Source organism: Desmodus rotundus, chromosome 10 (assembly GCF_022682495.2).
Source record: "Desmodus rotundus isolate HL8 chromosome 10, HLdesRot8A.1, whole genome shotgun sequence".
NCBI lineage: Eukaryota > Metazoa > Chordata > Mammalia > Chiroptera > Phyllostomidae > Desmodus > Desmodus rotundus.
In genome coordinates, this window is record NC_071396.1 from 28,574,445 (window position 1) to 28,598,999 (window position 24,555).

General features: G+C 41.2%; 1 protein-coding gene across 6 annotated transcripts in view; it reads right to left on the reverse strand.

Moving 5' to 3' along the window:
• Positions 1 to 24,555, reverse strand: part of MEF2A (myocyte enhancer factor 2A) — a 102,899-nt gene that overhangs the window by 21,792 nt on the left and 56,552 nt on the right. For 3 of the 6 annotated variants that reach the window (XM_045196631.3, XM_045196630.3, XM_024561611.4), the window contains 4 exons: positions 20,790 to 20,993; positions 5,161 to 5,298; positions 2,866 to 3,085; positions 1,935 to 1,994 (listed from right to left, as the gene is read on the reverse strand). In XM_045196631.3, the coding sequence (XP_045052566.1) occupies positions 1,935 to 1,994; positions 2,866 to 3,085; positions 5,161 to 5,298; positions 20,790 to 20,993 (622 nt within the window). Of the gene's footprint in view, positions 1 to 1,934; positions 1,995 to 2,865; positions 3,086 to 5,160; positions 5,299 to 5,363; positions 5,496 to 20,789; positions 20,994 to 24,555 lie in introns of all 6 variants that reach the window. The other 3 variants (XM_045196632.3, XM_024561612.4, XM_045196633.3) reach the window with 2 other exon arrangements.

The window sequence follows — 24,555 nt, forward strand, 5'->3', positions numbered from 1 at the left end:
AAAATTAACATTAAATAAAACAGGAATGATTGACTGCAGCCTTACGCAGGCTGGGAAGTAGAAGAGAGAGCAAGATGGATAGTGTTGGGGGAATAAAAGCATATATGAAAAATGCAAACAAACTCAGAGGTGAAAAGACACCAAATATTTGGAAATACACATCCAGGTGTAACCTCCCTAACGTATAACTGGTAAGGCCTTTATGAACTTTTACATATTAATTACTTGTTTTAAAATCCTACAACTAGATCGTATCTGTTTAATTCCATTAAAATAGCAATCAACGCAGTGGCAGATATACCATATTTTGCCATGTATAATGAGAACGTTTTTGCCCAAATTTTTGAGGGGAAAAATAAGGATGCGCTTTATACATGGGTAGCACCTAAAATACCTTGTGTCTGTTCTTGTGTTTTGTAAAATTATTTGTTACATAAATTTCTTTTACCATAACATGTTTAAAAATAAATGCTAAAATTCCTTTATAATGCAAAAAAACAATTATCTAAGTATAAATAAATAAATAATTGAATTGAAACATTAAAATGACCCTGGCTGGTGTGGCTCAGTGGATTGAGTGCAGGCCTGCGAACCAAAGGCTCGCCGGTTCAATTCCCAGTCAGGGCACATGCCTGGGTTGCGGGCCAGGCCCCCAGTAAGGCATGCATGAGAGGCAACCACATATTGATGTTTCTCTCCCTCTCTCTTTCCCCCTCCCTTCCCTTCTCTCTAAAAATAAATAAATAAAATCTTTTAAAAAATTAAATTAAAAATTAAAACAAAAGATTTTCTTTTCCTGAAAGTTTGGGCCAGAAACATGGGCGCGCATTATATACAGGAGTGCATTACACATGGGGAAATATGGTAATTATGCACTGATTCCTGCATATAGGTCACTATATGTTTTGTAATTTGTCTTACTAATAATGCCTATTTATTTCTTTCTCATCATTTTGAATTAAGTCAATCAATCATTTCCACAGTTTTCCTTAGGCAGAGGCCTGTTACACTTTTGTGGAACGAATGGGATGTATGCCATCAGGGATTTTCACTACAGCAGATCTGTCCTCAGCTGTCTCCGGGGACACACGATAGTGGTTAAAAGCAGAGAGGGGGGGTACCTGCCTTTACCCTCAGATAACTATGATGATAGTCAGAGAAGAGACCTGGATGATCAATACGATGATAATCCAAAGCGATACACTCACTATTACAACTCTTTGACACATGTGCCACGTGTTAGCCGCCGTAAGATTACAATCTGTCCTTACCAGCACCTCAGGGTGGCGCAGACACCTTTATGACTGGGGCTTAACCTGCCGGTCATCTCGGGAAGGGTCCCAAGGTGAGAGAACGAGCATCGCTGCAGGCGTGACAAAAGGTGAATGTCCTGCCCACAGCCACTGAGACAGACCATTCAGAGGCTGACTTCTCAGTGCTCTCTGCGTCTCTAGAAGCAAGCCCACCATTCGCGCTGTGATCTCTCTGAAAGCATTCTGCGCTATTGTAAGGTGTAGCAGGAGTCTGTTAGTCTAATTTTGGTGAGAACAGGTGATACAGAAAGCTTCTCCTTCATAGTTTTGATGTCAAAATGGTACTAGGGCAATTCAGTCTTTAGAAAAGAACCATGTCTGCTATGAAGGAAGCACTCAATAACATTTATTGAATAAATGAGTAACTGAATTTAAGGCTACGGCGTAAGGGGTAAAACAGGGGAGTTATGCAAAAAAAAAAAAAAAAAAAAAAAAAGTAAGTATCAGTAAAAGTACCCCACAGAAGGAAATTAAGCCTGCAAAGGGAAATGTCTACTTCAGTCACACATCCCCCCCCACTTTTCCTCCTGGTCTGGGAGAAGGCTGTGTGTGAGCGACAGTATTCCCTTCACCTAGGACAGGATAGACGCCCCCCAAGTGAAACAGCAGGAGTTCACTCACCAACTGGGCTGCTTCCAGCTCCATTTGGCACTGTGAGGTCTGCAGCACTCAGCATCCCACCTGACAACCGCACAGAGAGAGGGGGAGAGGGCAGAGTGAGTACGAACTGGCTCTCCTCATCTGGATGACTGAGAACGAAATCAGTGGAGGTGACCCTCACTCCATTCCCCAGAACACAAAAAGTAAAGCCAGCCCAGTCTGAACTTGCAATAATGAGTAACAGAAGCAGGTTAAATCATCAGCCACCATCACCTGAAGGGTAAGTGGTAAGTAAGGACATGAAACAATCACAGTAAGACAGATAAAGTGAGGAATATAATAATTAATAGATAGTAACACAAGAATCAACTCTGTGTTTCACGCACTCAACTGTGAACCTCCTCCTTTTGCCCACCCCTGCATCCGGGCTCTGCCGCCCTGTGTATCGATACCAGGGAGTACGGACTGATACGGAAGAGCCGTGCGAATGGAGTACTACTCAATGCAGGACGCTACACGGACTAATGCGGTAAATGCGGCACAAATCTCTGCTGAATTAATAAACAAATCAGGCAGGGACAGATGCAAGAGACACTAATCCAATCAGTTAGGTCTAGTCCTGTATTTCAATATGAGCGGTCCACACTCAGCCTTAAATCTTTTCTCACGATGCCCTAATTAAAGGTCCTGCCGGTCAAACTGCGTCTTTCCCCAGATACGGAAAGCTTAGAGATGGCAGGTTGTCTATACCGCTCCACTGGCCCAACACAATGCGAGAGCCACAGCAGACGGTCACAAAATACCCTCCCAGAGAGGGCCCATTGTGTAGGACTGGCTCTTGCTTATTAAAACAATAACATTAAGAGTAGCAGAGTTAGGGATTGCTTATGTTAGCAATTCGGTTTTCCACCCTTTTGGTTCAAGAGCTGGCAGGACAGACATCCCCACGCACCTGCATTGCCGGTGCTCGGTGGTCTTTGAGGGGCGCCGGGGGACACGTTTCTGTGCAACGCGGCCTGAGGTGGAGAGAGCATGCTTGAGTCTGCCAACGCGGAGCTGGCTGCCAAGGACGGGGACACGAGGGAGCTCCCTGGGTTGGTGTAGGACAAAGCGTTGGGGCTGCTCACAGGGACTGTGACAGACATCGAGAAGTTCTGAGGCGGCAAACCGGGCTGGAAAGAAAGAACAAGGAAGAGGAAGCTGTTAGTTCTCATTTCATCATTACTACCCAAGTTCAGCAGCCCATGAACTTCAAATTGGCAAGGTAACTCCAGCTATTAAAAGTGGAGGATGGGGATAGGTTCTCACTAAATCAACTTGCAGATTTAAGTTTTCTTTAGAATTATATATAAACATGAATATGTCCAACATGAACCTTTGCCATTTCAACTTTTTATGTACTAATACGTATATACTAAAATAATGTATATATTACATATTTCAAACATTCACAGAGATGAAAATTAGATGTCAGAACCTGATATTAAAGTACTGTTGTCAAATTTAGACATTACAAAATATATCGTGTTACCAAGAAAGCATAAATTAGTACTTTAATGAAAACTAGTTTAGTAACATATTCCTGTTGGGAGATTCCAATTATAATAAAAAGGGGAAGTGCACACACATATTATAAACTTAATACATAAAATTTTGGACATTAGAAATAAGGCCTGGTATGATTTAAATGACTGACATTGTCAATGAACAAAACTAAATAAATATAATAATGATAATAATAATAAAGTTATATAGGTAGCACAATGCAACTGAATGTAATGAAAGTAAAAAGAAATAATTAAACAATAAAATTAACTACTGACAAGCTCTCTTTAAATTGTGTGATTAAATTACAATTATCATTAATGCTATCTTCCTTCCCTCTAAAATATTCCATTATCCCCTTTTTAAAATATTTCTGCTTCCTCTTTCATTCATTTATAATATACTTATTAACCAAGATAAATAACAATCCTTTATATAATTTAAAAAGAGAAAAACTTCCCTCTTCCTACTTTTTCAAAATGATTTGCAGAGGTAACACTGCTAATTCAAAGTTGAAAGAATATAAGATAGTTTATGTACTCTATTCAACAGTTTACTTCAGGTAGAAAATCAATATTCATTAACAGATAAAACAAAGGATATAAGATTAAAAAGCTTTCAAAGGTAAAGCACTTATTTACCAATACTTTTGCATCTTAACATTAACCGCGCGTCCACCAGCATCCATATGAGGTTAGAAGGGATTTTACTTTTTGTTGGCTATTGTTTTTGTTGTTGTTTCGTTTGTTTTTTAAGAACAATGATGGTATTAGCACAAAAATAGCTCCTTAAGTCTATTTTTCACAAGTGGCTTGTATAGTGCAGGACGACCCTGAAGAAATCACCCACGGTGCCTACTTCAGGGCACGGCGCTGACACTGGTGTAAATGCCAGCATCGGAACCAGTCTGCTCCGTGAGGCCTGCATACATGCACAGCCTTCGAACACCAGCTCGAGAGCAGCTGCCTTAAGCAGCTCTTGCCAATGGAACTTCCAGCGAGGACGCTTTGAAGAGCTATCAAAGGAGCGTGAGCTCAAAGAAATACTGTTCCGTTATGGGTAGACGTATGAGCGCGGAAAATTTTAAACTGACTGTTTTGCAACCAGTTTAAGAACCCTGTTTCCTTAAATTAAAACAGAACCAAGGCTCTCTTCCTCCATACCTACAGGATAAAAAAAGCATAGGAGTTTGGAGGTATGGCTGCCGAGTGGCGTGAGGACATTTGAAACACCAAATTTTGTAATACATCTAACCATTTTATACTTTATGGTCTCAAGAGCTATTTAAAGTACATGCAATTTTTTTTTTAAGTCATGGAAGGGAGAGGGAAGTCATACGCACCCTACAGTTAAAAATCACTGAAATTTAGAGCTGGACGCAACCTTAAAAATCACGCGAGGCAACTCCCTCACTGTGCAGACAAGGAAACTGGAGTCCAGGATGTCCACAGTGCCTGCCCAAAGGTACGGGCGGCGGTAAGCAGCAGAGCCTGGACTGGGATGTCCCTCTTCACTTCCATGTTTAAGGGACCGGACGCATCTTATAAGGTTTCAGCAATTTTATTCTAAACTTCTACAAAGCCAAAAAAAGGATGCTTTTCCCCCTTCTACGTATTGCTGCCGCGCCCACTGTGAAAACACAGACGTGTGGTCAATCTCTTCATGCACGAGTTAAAAGCACAAACCATACTTTCGTACTCACTGCGATTTTATGATTCCGCATCATATTATCAAACTCCTCATTAATTTTTTTATACTTCTCTTCTGTGTGTGGAGTTAGCACATAGGAAGTGTCAGGGTCTGGGCTGTCGCACCCTCTGTGCTCCTTCTTGTTGAGAGCCTAAATAATGAAGTCAACAGAAAGGATCAACACATAAAAAGGAGAGGTAAAGCGAAAGTACTTACAGGGCCTCGCTTGAAAATAAAATCACTATCTTCATTTAGTTTGCTGAGTCTGTCCTCCGAGAGCGGACTGTGCTCAAAGTAATCGTCAGCATCGGGGCTGTCACACCCGTTAAGGCCTTTCTTTCTTAACGTCTGAAATACAATTGGAAAATTCACACACATGATACTCACTTGCCACGGGGTTCTTTGTAAAATGTACTAAGAGAGCACAGACTGAATGGAGTTATAAAAAGGGCCACTGGAATGGTTGTCAATGATCACAAATGTACTCTAGTGCTTCAGGAAGGGAAGCTTGGATGATGCTCCCATTGTACATTAAGAGCAAAGGAATACTCATTTGTTCAGATGTGTTCTTTCCATACTTCTAAGAGAATACTAATAAATTACTCACTGCTCTGACAGTTACAACCCAATGTAATTAAAGCCTCGTCAACACTTCTGCCGGGGCCAATGACTGTGAGAACTGAAACGGAAATGTACCAAAATGATGCTTTGAGAAGTTATGATGGTACCTTTATAAAATGAACATCTCAGCAACTCCATCTACTGACATTCCACTCTGCCTGAGAGTCACCCTACCCCCCAGGAAAAAATCAGCCCAATATCCCGATAATTTCATCTTTCATTTGTTCTGAAATACTATCATTTTCCTATACAATTTGGAAGTATAAAAACTCAAATAATATATGACAGGAATGACTCTTTCCTACGTAGAATGACCATATTAGCAACCTTACATATTTTTTAAATTTACAAGAAATAAGTTATTTAGCAAGTATCTTCCCCAATCTCTTTATACACAGCTCCTTTGTGGATTTATTTAATTCACCAGAAGCGACTTTCTTGAGAATTTTATTGAATGTAGCTCCTGGACCAAAATGACTTCTTTTCTTCTTCTTCCTAATACTGCAAAAATACAGTGAACAGTTGGTTTTCCAACTTTCAATTTTTTTTTTAATTAAAATCATCATGAAACAACTTGTCGAGTATTTAAAACCAAGAGCTTGACAAGCTATAGAATACTAATTTACTTCTAGAATGTCTATAATTTAAAAAAAAGCTGGGTCTTATGTCAAAGCAGAATTACTTCACAGTAGAATTTAAATAGCTTTGAGATTTGTTGATTTTCTAGCCAAGCACAGAGAAATCTGAAGAAGCTAAAATTTCCCAGGTAAGCCTACCTTACAGAGCTAATATAGTTAGAAAAAGTGATTTGACCAATAGACTAGCACTAGAGAAGTTCACTAATAAATAATGATTGAAGTTAGATTTAATTAAGATATATCTTTAACCAATTCATAATAATAGATCTTGGTATCCTTTAAAACATGACTCACAATAACTGTAAATGCTTATTTGCTGCCTTTGTTTCTTGAAAGAAGTAGAAAGTAAACACACTATACATTACGATTTGAGAATTTTTTCTTAGTTTCCCTGAAGTGAAATTATTTTCAAATTTCGCTTGACTAAACGTGATTTTTTTTCATGCTTAAAGAATCCTAAGAAATCATTGGTATAGATATGTTAGCCTCTCGAGTTGCTTTGGCATGCGCTAGGAATGCCCCCACAATGCCTGACAGCCCACCACAACACAAGCACTGAACGTGGGCCCAGAGCAAACACAACACCTGTTTCCCGCACATCAGCCCGCGGGCCCAAGTTCTGAGGGTCTAAGTGACACGGGGACTTCCCTGCAGACTTAGCCATAGAAGGCCCTGGTATGGAGAACTAAGGATAAGGACATGCGTCCTCCCCCACTCACGGCAGCCAGCCCTGCCTGCCAAAGCTCTGCCAGTCGCTATCTGCGGGGAAGATGTTAGCACTAGAACACTGGTGCCCAGTGAACTCTCATAACCTGCAGAGCCCCAGAAACGGAACAAACATAGCAGGTGCCTACACACAGACTCAGTCACGACGTTGTGGATTTATTAGCGCCTGCGATCTCCAGAGGTTCCCCCTCGCATCCACCTATTTCAGACCAGGAAACTCAGCCTCGCACTTGTGGTAATGGCGATCACCGAGCATGTACCTCTTTGGACACTTTTTCAATTGCTTAAGAAAAAGAACAGGGCCTGTGTCTCACGATGACACACAATTCTCATCCTACAACAGCAGGGTTAACCCAACCTACACTCAGGAGGAAGAACAGCGCGCTGCACCCCCAGCCCTGCAAGCCTTCACTTCAGAGGGGTTCCCGGCACTGCGAGGGGAGCTGAGAGCCTGTATCAGCTCTGCCGATAACGAGCTAATGTACCTCTGTTGGAAAGCCACCGTGTGTCTTATCACTGGCACATGAAGAGTTGTTCTGAGGACCCAACTACCATAAAAAGACCTTTTCTGGCTTCTTTATCGTTGCCACATAGCATAATAGTACGAGTTTCTCCCGGGCCACTGGTGCTCACAAGTGGAATGCTGTAATCTATTAGCAAGGCCAGGCGAGGCATACGAGAAACAGGCTAGCTTCGGGTTTTTTCACCTGCTTCAAGTGAGCAACCACAAAAACACTTGCTCAGTGAAGAAAACAGCTGCAGAAGTCACCAGCACTACGAGGAATCTGCTTTTAAGTGGGGGGAAAAAAATAAATCATCCAGCGTACTTACACTGCGTACTCTCCACGGCTATCTGTGATGATAATGCTCTGTTCTGAAGGAAACGGGGCTTCAAAAGGCTCTATTCTTGTACATGGGGTTGACGGTTTGCAGGGCCATCATTGCAAACTTAAAGGCGAAAAATCAATTGTGCCAAATAATTTGGAACTTCAGGGGCACAGACCATTCAGGTTGATTTATCCTAGTTGTGTTCCTTAAATAATTCCATTCCAAAAACACACATTGCTAAAGGATCTGCTGTGACGAGCAGTTAAGCTATTCCTTACCTCAGGCTGACTTGATACAGCCTCTGTCCTTCATGACAATGTTCTCAAATTTCCTCCCACTGAGACGTGCAAGTACCACAATTGAGGCTCTTTCCGCATTTGGGAATTATGTTCTGATCACAAAACTGGTTAACTGCTTTTACATAACAACCCTCTGCTGTGCCTCAGGGAGTGACCCTGCCAGCCAGCAGCCATGGGGGTGGACGCACGGCGGGCAGACCCTGAGCCACACGCCTTGGTGCTGGGCCTTCGGGAAGCCAGGGACTCCTTCCAGCCTTGGGTAACATCTGCCCACACTCTTCCAAGAAATTCCCCTTTAGCTTGAGCTTCTTAAAATAGACTTTAATGCCTTACAATCAAAGAAACATTGTGAACAGAACTGTCATAACCCTTTAGGTAAGTCCCACAACAAGTCTGGCTGGTACCTCCACAACCCAGAGTCCGGAAAGGGTCCCAAAGCTGGGAGTAAGGTGACTGTGGATTATTTACTGCTTGGGGCCAGAGGAAATTGATTCATATGGTACATACACCAACAAAGACCTTTAAAGTCATGTGTTCTATTGTTTTACTTACAAAGTATTAGCACCCTTATCTTTCAAGTCAAGAAGAAAACATGTATAGAATTCTGGGTATATAATGCTGCTTGGCAGGCCCTGTGCATTTGCCTGGTATATTCTAGTTTACATAGTAAATCTGTGGGTGAAAGTGGATACAGAAAGAATAAGGGAGTGGGAAGGCGACAGGGAAAAGAAACTTGAGGAGGCAGAACAATGATGTTTACACTTTATAAATACATCCAGGTTTTCTTTTACACAATACACTTAAGAAACATATTTCAAAATGAATTATAAATTAGAGGCAGTTAACTTTAAATAGATTTCTTTTGGCTTATATTCTCTAATCAGCATGAAATAAGATACGATATCTAATGTATGAACAGATCAGCAAAAAAATACATTTAACATTTTAGATACTTATTCTACATTAAAGGCTTATATACACACACGTGTATATATGTATACACACATACATATATACACATAGACATATATATAATCTTTGGTGTTTGTGTACAGAGTAAAGAAATCTAGTATTCAGGATATTTTTCATTAGAAATGTGTTTAAATATTTAAATAATGAAGATATAGTATCTGACATAAGGACTGATTAAAATCCCAAGAGACTGTCAATTTCCTCACTCTTGAGGTGTACTACTAAATTCTGGATTTGGGAGTCTACTGCCTGAGTGTTAATTGAGGCCATGCCTGACAAGACTGTTTTTAACCTACTGCCTACAAAGAACTGCAATGTTCTTTAATATGTGCTCAATTCCATAATGATAATTGCAGATGCCATTCCGAGCTAACAGAATCGCAGCACTCAGAAGTAAAGCTATGGAACGGGAAGTACTGAAAAGGCCCATGCGCACGGTTTTTAAACGCACAGGGAGCTCATCAATTAAATCAGTCCGCAAGATCACCACCCACTGTGGATCGCATCTCTGTGAGGCAGCTGAGCAGTCAACGCCCCATAAGTGCTGGCTGCAGGGATAGTTGCTCAGATCTAGCACAAGGTATAAATGAGCACTTGTAAAATATAGGAGTAACGTCTTCAGTTCCAAGGAACTTAGACTATTAGGATTTTTTTAATGAAAAAAAAATCTTTTTCCCCCCATTTTTAATCATTGTTTCCAATTTTGAAAGATATTTCTTAATATCTTTCTTCCTAGACATGTTGAAAACACATAAAAACATTTAATTTTTTTAATTGTGAAACATACATAAGGAAAAGTACATCAAAATTTATATGAAATTCAGTAATTATGAAGTGAACAGCAGTGATTGTAATCAAGTCAAAAAACCGCCCAGAATCAGCCCCCTCCGTATGTGCCACAACCACGCAACCCTGCACCGGCGATACCATCCTAACTCTGCGGTGACCACTTTCTACCTTTTCCTGACAGGTCTGCCACAGGCACACGGATCCCCACAAACGTAATTTAACTTTGCTTGCTTTTAGATACCACGTGAGTGAAACACACACACTATATTATTTTGTCTGGCCTCTTTATATGCACTGGGCATTCTGTTGTGCCTCCTTCCTGTATGACGGTCATCCACAGGACTCCATACAGTCACACTGTTCATTTCCACTGACTACTGTATTACATGGGCGGGGGGGCATCATCCATCTACTGCAGACAGACCACTGCAGCGCTTCAGTTTTTTGGCTATTATAAAAATGGGGCTATGTATGTTTTTGCAGATAGTCTACTGTGTATCTTTACACACTTCTCTAGGGTATATTCTTAGGAGTGGGATTGTTAGTTCATAAAATGTTAGGCCTGGCTGGTGTGGCTCAGTGGATTGAGTGCCAGCCTGGAAATCAAAGGGTCACTGGTTCAATTCGCAGTCAGGGCACATGCCTGGGTTGCAGGCCAGGTCCCCAGTAGGGGGCGTGCAAGAGGCAACCGATGGATGTATCTCTCACACATTGGTGTTTTTCCTCCTCTCCTTCTCCCTCCCTTCCCCTTTCTTTAAAACAAATAAACTCTTTTAAAAAATTAAAAATGTTAGTCTTCAGTTATACTAGACAATGCCAAACTGTGTTTTAGGCTGTATCAATGAATGTTTCTACACGCAATGAGGATTTAATTTGTATTACTCTGATTACTAAGGGAACGAAGCGCATGACATATCCATTGGCCATTTCGATTTTCTCTTTTGTGAATTGCCTGTCAAATGCTTTGCCAAGTTTTCTACTTGGCAAAGTAGAGTTGTTTCTTTTTCTTATTGCTTTATAGTCATTTTTATTTGTAATCGACATAAGTCCTTTGCTAATTTTATGCACTGTAAAAATCTTTTCCCATTCTGTGACTTTTTAAAATACTTGTCTCTAGATGAAAATGGGTTCTTAATTTTAATAAAGTCAAATGTCTGATTTTTCCCTCTTTACAGTTTTCCCTTATGGCAGTAATTTTTTATGTTTTGTGTAAGAAAGCTTTCCCTGCCTCAACATGAGGATATTCTCCTATGTTACCTTCTAAAAAGTTTTATGACCCTGCCCTTCCCATTTAGGTTGGTAATTTTCAGGGAGGTGGGTTTTGCTTGGGACACAAAGTTGTACCAGCTTCACAGAGAGAGAGGTTTCTCAGGAGCGCACAAACTGCGTTCCAGCAGAAGCGCCTGCACTTCCTTCTTCGGGACACAGCCTACAGCCTCGCTCTCATCTCCCTTCCCCAGGGAATGGTGTTCTTTTCACACAAGCCTCAACATTACTAAACCTATCGCAGTTAAGAGAAGGGATAACTCAGTCTATTTTTAAGAGCTATAAACTTGCCTTAAGACGCAGATTATCTCCTGCTACCATTAGTGTTCTTGAACCCCTTACCTGACTACCTTTAAACACCTCTAATGGCAGCCCAGTGCCCACAGGACAACTGTCAAAGGCCCCAGCCTGGTATGCAAGGCACTGCCTATCAGCTACTCCCATCTGTCTCTTCCTTACCTTTATTCTCCCCTACACCAGCTCTATTTCACAGAAATCTTTTGTACGACGTGTGTTGTGAAGTAAATGCTGAAGCGTTTTTTTTTTTTTGCCCTATAAATATACCCAGTTTTTCTAGGACCATTTATTGAAAAGACTTCCTTTTCTCATTAGTTTCCCTTGGCACTTTTTGCCAAATATCAATGAACCATACTTATGTGATTCTAGTATTTCTGAGTTCTGCATTCTGTTCCATTGAGCTACATATCCATCCGTATGCAAATAGCGAACTTTCTGTGTTACTGTAGCCTTACAGTATGTCCTAGGGGTGGGACATCTGGCTAGAGCAAAACAATTGGTCATTTCCCTCCTCTGTCCACCACCCTGATCAGTGTATTGGGAGTGGGGTGAGGGGTGAAGGCATGTGATGGAAACCAGTACGATCAAATTAACGTTAGGACGCTTGGTGGGAATTCTGGGACACAACTGATCTCTCATGCTTTGTAACAGTGTTTAACAAAGTGGCATCCACTAGCCACATGCAGTTACTTAACCATAATTAAAATTAAAAATTCAGTTCCTCACATTTCAATTGCTCAGCAGCTGCACATGGCTAATGGCTACTGTCCTGGACAGCACAGACGCGGAACACTTCCGTCACCACGGAATGCTACTGAATGAACAGTGCTGCTTGAGAGGCTTCTGTGCGCAGATGTGAGGCTGGAGCAGCCACTGTCAGCACAAAGACACGGCGGCAGGACAAAGCGGATGCCGGAGGGAAGGCAGAAACTGCAGCCCAGTTCAACAGAGGCTCATCTCTGCCACTCTGCTGGGGTTGGTTGTGCGCTATTACAAATACCCCTACTCCGAAGGCCGGGTTTGGTCAGGTCTTGCGCTGCTTGCAACCAGAACAACCTAACCCAGGCTAGTCTCAAAACGCTTTCACACACATTATTTTTAACTGACCCTCAAAACCCATGAGGTTTAGAACTTTAATACTAGTCTCTCTTCCTATTAAACACTGAGCTTAGTAGCTGGTTATTATAAACATTCAATAAACAACTGGTTAATACAGCCGAGAAATGCTAATTATAGAAGCTTACTTTGAATTACAATTAAGTGAATATCAAATAATAGGATTTGAGGATTAATAATACCTTTCACAAACTATATACCCACCTAAACCGCTATTTTCTACCATCCAACAGAACAAGACTGATAGGTTTTCTATACTTCAAAGTAACAATTTTTAAAAACTTAATCCAACTATACAAATGTAGAAAATGGCAATAAAATATTTTAATTATTAGTATTATGAGATAATCCTATGTGAACACTAATTGCATAAAAAAAGCATGCTGAATTTTAAAATTCCTGTACAAATGCTAGTTGCTATTTCTAAGTTGTTTTTGCAGAACATAAACATTTTTGAGGTTTTCAAGACAGATTCTGGAAATAATAACCCAAGCCTGTAAATTAACCAAAAAATAGCAAGTTATATGAACACAAATGTTCTATAAAATCAAATCCTGACAGAAATAGTCTCCACTGAATTACAAAATAAAGTCCAATCTAAATCACAGAGCCTTGGCTTACTCTCTAGGACTCAGGCACGTAGCTTCTTTATGAAGCTTTAATCACTGACCTCAAAACCAGTACCAACAGTTTGCCTTCTGGTGTCTTCGTACCAATGAATGAAAGTAAGAACTACAATAAGTGTCCTCTGAGTAAAGAAATACAGCCCCGTGTCTGCGTACCCACATACGTGCTATTCCTCAGAGAATACCCTCAGGGCACACAAGAATCAAAGCACACGCCCGAGCTGGGAGCCAGCCCACTGAACAACGCTGTGAGGCGCAGGCCACCACTGGGAATTGCACGGACGCAGCACTGGCCATGACGTCTAAGTAGAGTGACAACCGGTCTAAGACACACCTCTTTCTTTACACCACAGATCCCTAAACAGAGTTTCTCTCAGAACTGAGCTACAACTCAAAATAACTATGAAAACCATACAGCTATCTGCTTAGTGTTGCCAACGTGTTTTAATAGCCACGTTTAAAAACACCACATGTCTGCATCCGCTACCTTTTTCTAAAACTGAAGCATCACAGGCTGTACCTCACTTCACAGGCAGACACAGAACACTGTTTCGCATATGGTAAGTACCCTGCATCTTCTGCTCTAAATGAGATTCCAGCTCTAACTGTAGTATGATATATATGCTGAATGATCCCTATGTGGTGGGAAACTTCAAAATCTTGGGGTTCTGAGTGTCCTGAATCCTTCTGAAGCATACCCAACAAAGGGACTTATGTAGGAAGACAATAAAATAGCCAGCATATCCTCTTGTAAGAACAGCGGGCACATAAGCCAGCTACCACTATACTCCAGTGGCTGGCATCATGCCCCACACAGTAATGATAAATATCAACTCAATAAAAAGTAGAGAGATAATGCATTTCACTCAACATTTTTACCCTTTCACTTTTAACCCTCTTCAAAAAAGTCAGTTCAAATCTAACACAATTTATGAGCTTGGGAAGTACAAGATAGTAAACCCTAGGCTGCTATTCTATTAAGTTCTTTCGATAGGCACCCAAATCTTCAGGAGAAAGTCAAGGGCCTCACACCTCTCTTTGGGGTCTGGTTTACTGTGCGGGGCTCGGCTCTTCCCACTCTTCACACCACAGTTCCGCCATATTTGGCTGATCTGAATTCTGCAACAAGACGGCACCATGCCTCTTTCCCTATTCCCATGTAAGCTAACCCCCTGGCCCCAAACACCTGCTTCTAGCCCTTCCCTCTCCAGCCCTGTCCTCTGGAGGACTGTTTCCTGACCACTCTCCCAGTCCTCTGTGCCCTCCTCCGCCCATTTGTCAAAAATCTGGCCCGAGTATCAGAGAACTGCTGGGGGGGTGGGGGAGAAGAATTTATCTGATCATCAGTACTAAAACACTCACTCCCTGACAGAGATGTAAAAAGGGCACATAGGCATTAATCAGTAATCACAAGAAATGCATCACTGAAATGCAAGCTATATTGTAAAGTAGGATGCATCACCCTCTCCCCCATGATCTCCTGTTTACATATCAACATCATCAATCTCTGAGGGAGAAAAATCTGACCTCAATGAAAGAAAAGTCACACAGAGATGCACAGTTCCTGAGAAAAAGCACACAATGGAAACCAATAATTGTGCGATGAGTAATAATATTCGAACACAGAGCGAAATAAAAACCGTGAAACAGAAATTGCAAGAGCTGCGGTGACCGCTGTGTGAGGAGATGGTGCGGGACACGTGGGAAGAGGAGGGCCATGAGCGTAGCGTGCCTCACCCTGTGAGTGCGTCACCGTCCTGCAGCGTCAGGCTCTGCTAGGGACAAAAGAGCGGGGCAGGGGGCTGGAGGTGGAGGGAGGCTTTGTGTTGTCTTCAGAGGTCTCATTATTTTTCCCCTTTCCCTGCTGCTCCACTGCAGCCCGGTAAGACATTAGGCAAGCCTCTTAACACTCCCTGTCTGTTCCGTTCCTCATCTGTAACACGGGGAGAAAAAACTGTTGGCTCAGAAAGATTCTCTGCGGACATTATAATACTGGCACGAAAACTTAACGGAACCACACTTCCAGTTCTTTAAAGTCAGCAGGAGACAAAAGTCATTTATCTTTTTTTTTTTTTTTTGCTCAACTGAGGAACTAGAGTCCCTCTCCCACACATCCTCAACAGACCCCCTAAATACACTCAAAGAATCATTTATAACCATGCAGAATGGAAAACCCATTAGAAATGTGTTCCCTAGTTTGCAATTCACAATATTGCCGTACTATTTTGAATTGCTTTTAGAAAGGTCTTGAGCATTACAATTTCTGCTTGCTCACCGTTTGAGATTATTTCAGAGGATATTCTTGGGAATGAAAGTATTTTAAAAACTGGAAAACCACCGCCAAGAGACGTCATGTTAACTTGAGGCTTTCAGTCTCACTGCACTCAGGACACGTTAATACAAGATTGCTGAGGCCTCTCTGGAAAAGTTTCTGACTCAGCAGGCCTGAAAAGGAGCTCCAAAACTTAGATTCCCAGTAAGTTCTCTGAAGATGCGGACACTGCTGGTTAGGGCACCACACTCTGAGAACTACTGCTTTTAAATAAGGTACTCCTGGGTGACCACTTTATTACCACCTGTTTTTATTTAATAATTAACAGGTACATCTTCTATTGATTCAATATCCTCTCATATTAATTTCAACATAATCTCTGAATCCCTTTGTAATATGAAAGCAGGCAGGGATTATTAAGACTCAAAAAAGCAGATTATTTCTTTCTTTAAAATCCAAATTATCATCATCTGACTTCATTTATCAGTGTGCCTCAATTTCCTTAACTGTAAAATGGGGTCAGTAGAGAGATTTAATAAGATAGTATAAATATAAGCCCTTGGATAAATGTTACCTGTTATTCTATTACAATTATCCTCACTTATTTTCTGTTCAGTATTGAGGAAAACTTACTCATGTCTGCTACACCTTATACGTTACTGGTATAGGCATGAAATGTTATCTACCTATGGTGAAATATCCCAGAGTCCCAGTGGATTCAGTGACCAGGGGAACAAAGGGAGGGGGCGGGCGAAATCAAAGATCCAGGCTCCCATCGCAGTTCTGCCACTAAACTGCTATCTGACTCAGCACTAGTCATTTAACAGGGGTCTCAATTTCTACTTCTGAAAACGCTTACCTTGGATATGAAGATCAAATGAGATAACGCAAGTAGGATTTTTTTTTAAGTACTGTAGCATCCCTGTGGTGAATAAAATAGCTCTCTTCGGGAACAGTTCACAAGACATTAACAAGTGAGATAAATGGCCGTAGCCCCTGTACTTAGATCCTTAAATGATGCCGCAATGATCTGAACCGCCATTTACTGATATTCTCCCAAGGCCACCAAGCCATCGCTATTTAAAAAATACTGAGCAGGAATATTTAACATTTCAAATACTCCTGCCAGCCAAATTAAAAAAGGATATAAAAGGAATTTCAAGTGTTTACTGTGTAGCAGCTGCTAAAAATCCTCCCTTTATGCCTTTAGTATAATATTTATTTTGATGCAGAACCTGTCTATTGGTTCTGGGCTTTTATTCAGTTTAAATTCAATGTATATACACATATGTGCATAAGTAATGGCAATTGATTGGAGATTTTCATTTCTAGTTGCTAATACTTTAGGACATATCTAATGTCCTTATACAATTGCATAACATAATTTGCATGTTTATAAATCTCAATTTGCTGAAAATTTGGGGGTTCTAACATTTTCTTTGTACATTTCAACTACATTACTACTTTTGGTATCGATGCTTAACAACATGAAAATGTTCAATGTATATCTTTGATAATATTCTTTGTATAATGTCTCCTACTATTGGAAATAAATAAAACTCATTTCTTTCTAAAAATTACATTCCTGAAAAGCAGTATATAAACATTTTCAAACAAGATGTTATTTTAAACACAGTGATAAAGAAATCCAGTTATGAAGGTTCTTATGAAGTTTATCTTAATAACAACTGAATTTACTACTATGTAAGCTTCCATCTTCGTATATTTCATTTTCTCAACATAGAAAGTACGTATATCTGACAAGACACTGCGGACCTTAACTTAAAATACCTAAATGTCGCTTAAAATATGTAAGTGTTGATTTTTGTTATGTAGAAATAATGTTATCAGCTATATTTAAAATGTTACAGCCAATTAAAAATTTTAAAAGCTAGTTTGAAAACCCAGGTAGTACGACACAAGGAAGAGCAGAGATCATTCTGTAGAGGGTTGCTAATACCCATGGTCAAACTGAAAGGCAGATACACGTGAGCGTCGTGTCTTTCTGTCAGTCTACCCTCGGTATGCAAATACCAACACCTTTAATATGTATTTACCACGGTGCTCCCAGAACACACTGGAAATCTACTTTCACAGGCATAACACACACGTGCGCTTACGCTGCAGACTACGCAGGTGTGCTAACAACACAGGATACCCATCCTTTCTCTTCACAGTCTGTCCCAAAGAACTTGTGTGTAGGGTACAACAGAAACGCATCTACAGACGACTCTATTTTAATATATTCAAGACTCTGCCAAAGGACATTTCAGTAACATTAGGGAAGGACAATCCTGCTGATTTTGAAGACTGACACAGGCTGCAGCAGCAAATCAGTGACTTCAGGTTAGAGGCTTTATGAAAGCAGTTCGCCACGTTTTCGGTTTCACTGCTGACCATACTGCATAAGGAAACACAGGAAAGCCAATCTCTTACAGCTGTTTATGTGCCGCCTTTTAATGCGAAGTGTGTACTTGGTCACACGAGATGGCTAGAACATCACATGCCAACGTGTTAGAAGTTAAGAGATACAAGATCTTCAGCTGGAAAAAGTCAATCTCCGTGATTTATAAAACTTGGGTAGAAAGAATCGTCTTGTGGCTTGAATTAGAAATCTCCAAGTAACATCATTTTGCAGAGCTCATGGCACACAAGAGCCCCTCAAATATTTTTGTCAAATGAACGAACGGACATCAAAACATGTGCTTCCAATGACTACAACTGTCTGAAAGGAAACTACGTGAAAAAGGAAAAATACTTACAATTCTAAAAATACCCTCGGCTGAGACATTTGTAAAGCGCTTTAAAAAGTGGCCCAGAGGATACTCAATGTAAGTATCTGTCAGTGCTTTGGCTCACAATGACCTTTGTGGCCGCATCAGCATCAGCCACGAGCACTGCTGGTGAAAAGAACTCGGGTTGTGCACACTACTAGTGTAGACACACCTTACATATGTGGGAGAAAGGATATCTCACAAGTGTAACCACCATCGTCTTATAACGCGGGTGTACTAACATCCAAGATAGGCGAATTCAGCCATATAATTTTTTCTACCACAACAAATTAAGCCCTTATAAACAACTGTGTTTTCTATCCATTGTACTGATGCAATTCAGAACTTCATAAAAACCTATTGGTAAGATTTATACTCACTTCTAAAATTTTCAATTAAAAAGAAAGTATCAAAATCCCAACTGGTAACTGAACTGCAAAGGTTTTTCTTCACGCTGAAGCAGACTGTAACACAGGAGACTGCTAAAAAAATTTGTGGGGTCTCGTCTCTGACACTTCCATGGCTGCCCACAACAGATGAACTGAGGTAGCCTTATGAAACTTCTGGGAGGACTGAATCAGACTGTACTCTTCATATTCTCTACAGAAGTCAGCTTTAGGCCGTGCAGAGCTCCCTCAACTTCGGGGGCTGAGAAGAACCCTGCTGCAATAAAGGAGCACTGTGGTCAGGGTTCAGAAGGGCCGCCGCCTTCCATAGAGACACTCACTTGACCACCTATTTGTTGCCAGTAGAAAGTCAAAGCTATTATTCGTTTGACTTAAGGCAGTGCAACTTTTTATTAAGAAATAGAGATTTTAAAAATAAGACAGCATTTTAAACTAAACACACCAGGGATACTCCCCATTTCAAGGAAATTCAGTCACAAAGTCTCCTCTAAAGCCCACCCGAATGGTGACCCCCTAATTTACAAAATTTTGATTAGAAATTCGTATCAATAGAACAGGGGAAAAGTCTACTGAATGGTTTGTACTGCATATAAGTGGTGAGATATACCAAAACTGCTCAATGATGCAAAATAACTTACAACTGACATAATTGCGTTAAGGGGTTGGCTAAAGACAGAACCATACAGTTTAAATGAAGTGTTCATTCAACAAAGGCCCAATCAAAAGTTCCACACACTTTCAGGGGAGGTTTGCAGGAGTGAGCCACTTAAATAAAATAGCCAACCAAGCAACAGAGAGGAGTCCCAGCTATAAGTACGCTACGCTTTTTCTTCTCTTTTCAAACAATCGGTTAACTGCTAAAAAGTAATAAAAATGTTTTTTTAACACAAGTAACAGAGGGTTGTTGTTGTTTTTTGTGGTTTTTTTTGTAGTAACAATTACTATCCAAAAAGGAATGGCTATTGCAGAGAAATACAGGGTAAACTTAAAACTCATTGTCAGAACTATAATATCTGTGGAGGCAAAGAAATTAGATTTCAACAAAGTATCTTTGTCTTAATTTCAATTATTTGAATAAAATCTAGACTGGAACTTCATGTCCTCTGTTACAGTTAGTTGTGCATCATTTCACAGAGTTGCAGTACCTTCACCCAGGAAGTGCCTAATTCATAAAAATAGTTTTCTGTTTCAATAAACTAAACCCAAGTATGTATCTTTTCAAGTAGCGAGGAAAATTTGAGTAAAAATGAAGCAAAATCTCTAAATATAAACAAAAAGGACAAAAGTGAAGATCAAGCTAATTTAAAATACTATCGGAGAGATACATGGAAAGTTACCTTTTACAAAAAGGTTTTGCAACGAAAAAGCATTGAAGGAGAAGCATATTGGTTCTCCTTTTTGAAGGTTTAGTTTTAAAACACTATTTCTGAATAGAAAGAAATCATTCTCTAAAAATCCCTTTTCCTTCTTTTCACTTAATTAGCTTGGCAAAGTGATGAGAGACCCTGAAGAGCCGCAGGTGAAGGGAAAGGAGGGCACCACTAAACACTACCGTTTACATCATTTTCTCTCATTTTGTTAGCGTTTAGAGTCGTGGGCAATCGCTGACACAATGAAATAATTAAGACATTAAAACTACAACTTCATACTGTCCACAGAGATGACAGTCTTATTTGGATGAGATGTACATTTACGTAAATGTGCCAGGCAAGCATGTAATTGAGATGACAATTTAAAAATTCATAGAATAAGTCATCATAGATGAAACGCTAGGTCAGACGGGGTATATGGTATAACCACCCAGTTCATTGTCTCTCAGTGAGTAGGCTATATTTACAACATAAATGGTTCATCATAAGCAACGAGAGCCGTCTAAGAAATGATTCAGAGAAAAGATGTGTCTACCCTTTGGACATCTATTTCTATTCTGGATGTAAAAAGCAACCTGACAGCTAAAGTTACTAAACAAAAGACCAGCACCCCCTGCGGTTCGGGCCCACGGGACCGTTACCTCGACAATGTCCGAGTTGGTCCTGCTTTCATGCGGCTCGTTGTACTCGGTGTACTTGAGGAGCACCTTGTCCATGTCGGTGCTGGCGTACTGGAACAGCTTATTGGAACTGTTGAAGATGATGAGCGCTATTTCACAGTCACAGAGCACGCTGAGTTCATAGGCTTTCTTCATTAACCCAAACTTCCTCTTTGTGAAGGTGACCTAGACAATCACAGAAACAAAAGTGTGTCTTTACCAAAGGCATTAGGAGAACTGGAATACAGGCTACCTGAAGACGAGTCTTCTTAACACCAAGTCCGATCTCGAAGAAGGAAAAGGTTCGCAGCCTCGTGCTCCCAGGAGTCTCTGCCTCCCCCACTGGCCACAGGGCTACGGTCCTACGTGAGTCTTGTATCTCCAAGGGCGCTGGCAGGGCAGCCGCCTGAGGAGGTGTTCCTTTCACCCACTCCGCTGCAGAAGGCAAGGAACCAGAGAAGGAGACAGTTGGCCAGTGACCCGTTAGCGTCTAGTTAAAAATGGTTCCCCTCAGAAGCCCCAAGTCGTACATTGAAGCATCTATCATCCCTCAGGCTCTACTCCCTAAACAACTAAGCACCCACTAATCTAACTTGTACGCCCCCTCCCTCCCGAGCCCTTCTCCTGCAACCACTAAAACTCACAGTCTAGGGTCAGCAATTCCCTAATGTCCTTTGAAAATGTCTTTCTTTGTCGCCTGAAGTCCTCTCAAAGAGAGATCAATTTTTGTTTGTTTTTAAACATTACATTCCCTATACTAAAGGACCTGGAAGATATGTCCTTTCTGTTCTCTATTCTCTCTTCCAAATTATTTTTCCTTCCTTCCCCTTCAAGACCCCCAGATACTCTGAAGCTCAAGCCATGACATTTACACCACCCAAAACCCTCCTGTGATGGGCACCAGATGACCCCTGGTCACCCTCCCTCATGCACTGAGAAGTGTCTCCTGACTCCTTCTCTGTCTGGCCCTGCTCTTATCTTTGGTGACTTCAGCATCAGTGCGGGAAACCGCTATGAATACCTTGGACTGTCAGTTCCTTTATCTCCCAACTTACAAGTAATCATCCTCCACCATGTGTCAAATACCCCACTCCCAAAATCATACCCCTAACTCTGCCACCGCCAATAATCACACCCGCTCCGAAATCTCAAGTTCACATGTTCCACTTCATTGCCTCTTTTCCTGCTCTCCTAAGCTGCATTATCTCTCCAGAAATTCTTTAACCTTTATCAAGTCCTCCAATTACTGATCTCACAACCTTGTTACTATCTAGTCTCATGACCTCGATTCCATGATCTACGGCTGATTTCACTCCCTTGCAAAAACACACAGAACTTCTTTACCCTTCTCTCATTTAAATGCTTGCCTGGCAGAGCCCCAATCAGGGGCTGACCCCCTATTCATATACCAAATTATCCCTGACTCTTTATCCAAGTAGCTCTCCTTTCTCCTGGGAACACCTGAACACGTACACATGCACACCCTGGATGTTCCCAAGCTGATGATTATCAAACTCAACTCACATTCAACAGTGCCTGACAATCATGACTCCGCTTGTCCCTGCAGCCCATTCTCCAGATCAGCTATTGCCCACGTTCTCCCCTCAACCTTGCCCAGCCTCAAACCACTGAGACAACAGAAACAGGCGCTTCCCATCACCAAACCGTCAGTTTAAACACTTCATCTGTACCTCTGCATACTCTCCCTTCTCTGCTGCTAGTGTTGACATTTCTGTTTCTGCTCCTTTCCATGTGCCAGAGGTTCCCCTCCCCAGCCCCCCATCAATGGTCTCCTGCCTCTCTACCAGGTCACAGGCCATAAGCATGTAAGCTTGCTCCAGCCTCTCCTGCGATTCCACACTGCTCCTGCAGTTACCACCCCTTCTCCTTGCTCTACTTCAGAGCACAGATGTTCGAAAGAAACATCTACGGCTGTCCCCAATTTCACTCTACCTGTTGTCTCCTCAACCTACTGCCCTCAGACTTCCATGCCCCATGTTCCCCTAAGACTTATCAATAATAACTTCGATTTATGTGCATAAAGTCAATGGTCCCTTTTTTGTCCTTATCCTAGTGTACATGCCAGCGGCATTTGACAAAGTTGACCACAGTCTCACTCTTCAAACACTTTCTTTACCAAGTGTTTTGGCACCACACTCTCCAGGCGTTCCTCCTCCTTCGGTGACTGCGGCTTCTCAGCCTTTGGAGCTATGACCCCTTCCTCTGCTCATCGCTGTGTGCTGAAGTGCCCAGGGGCTTTAGACTGGAGCTGCTCCCCCTCTTTACCCTCACAGTCCTGCCCGGTGACTGCACCCGGCGTCATGATTTTGAGAAACAATACATATGCTCTTTCCACAGTCTTTCCCACTTCAGCCACCGGCACCACCTTCCATTCACACAAAGCCAAAAAACCTAGCAGCTATCCTTGATCCCTCTTACCAAATAATCTACCACACCAATCCATCAACAAATTGTGTCTACTCTACCTCTCACACATCTCAAATGTATGCACTCTGCCTACACTGCTACCACCCTAGGCTAACGTATATCCCCTCTAATGTGTATTATTTATGTAATCATCTTAACTGCATTTCCTGTTTCACCTACTGTACCCTGTAGTAATATTTGCCATTTACCTTCCACAGTGATATTTTTGACATATAAACCAAAATGTGCAAGTAGGAGTTTATAGTTTTTCATTGCACCGAAAGTAATATCCAAGCTCATTAAGCAAACAAAATAAATGTTCTGGCCTCATTCTCGCTGACCTTATTTCATCACTCACAACTACCTTCATCACTAGGAATTCCTCCTATAAATATCAATCTTCGTTTTGAAATAGGCTTATAAATTTTGGTCCATGAAACACTTAATTTCATTTTATTAAGTACTATAAAATTTAAATAAATTTTAAATATCAGGGTTAATAAAGCTATTTAAGTATTTATTAGCCAAAATAAATAAAAATTTTATTTTTTCAATTGCCATTTTACTCCAGGATTATAATCACTATAAAGAAAGAATAAAGCTAAAGACCTAACCTATAAAACTCAGTGCTTCCATAAATTGAGACACATTTTGCTTTAACCTAACCAGTTTTTCTAATTTTGTATCAAATCCAAAACTCAGCAAATATAATTCCCTACATTTAAGAAGGCTGGCTGCACCATCTCTAAAAGATCTTCTATACTTAAATCCCAAGTACCTGCAAAGATTTTCACATGATATATATTTAGGCATATCTTTAGTTCATTGTGAACTGAAAAGTCGATAAGAGACTTATAGTTTCTGGTTGAGCACGTATAGGAGCTTGGAAGTTGCCACACCATCCTAACAATAAATGAAAAGCTGAATAAACTGAAAATTTAACCCTTCTTAGATCCCTCAGAGAACTGAGGTCAGAGGGCAACTTCTGCCCTCCTCACCCCCAAACTGGAGTCCATACCAGGGTAGGAAAACCAGAACTATAATTGAGGAAATGCTGGAGGCTTGGTGTGGATAAGCACCCAAGTTCACAGCCCCAGGAGGGCCCAGTCTGAGAGGGACACACCTATGCTTCCCGGTTTTACCTCCCTTCCAGGACCCAAAGGTAAAGACCAGAGAAACGCCCCTTGGGCTTCCAGCAGGGAGAGGGAAAAGGAGCTACTTGGAAGTATTCCAGGGCATTCCTTCTTAAAGAGGCCTGCCCTCAAGACAAACTCTGTTACCAGAGCCTAACTGAGGGGGAGGAGGGAAACAGCCCATGCAG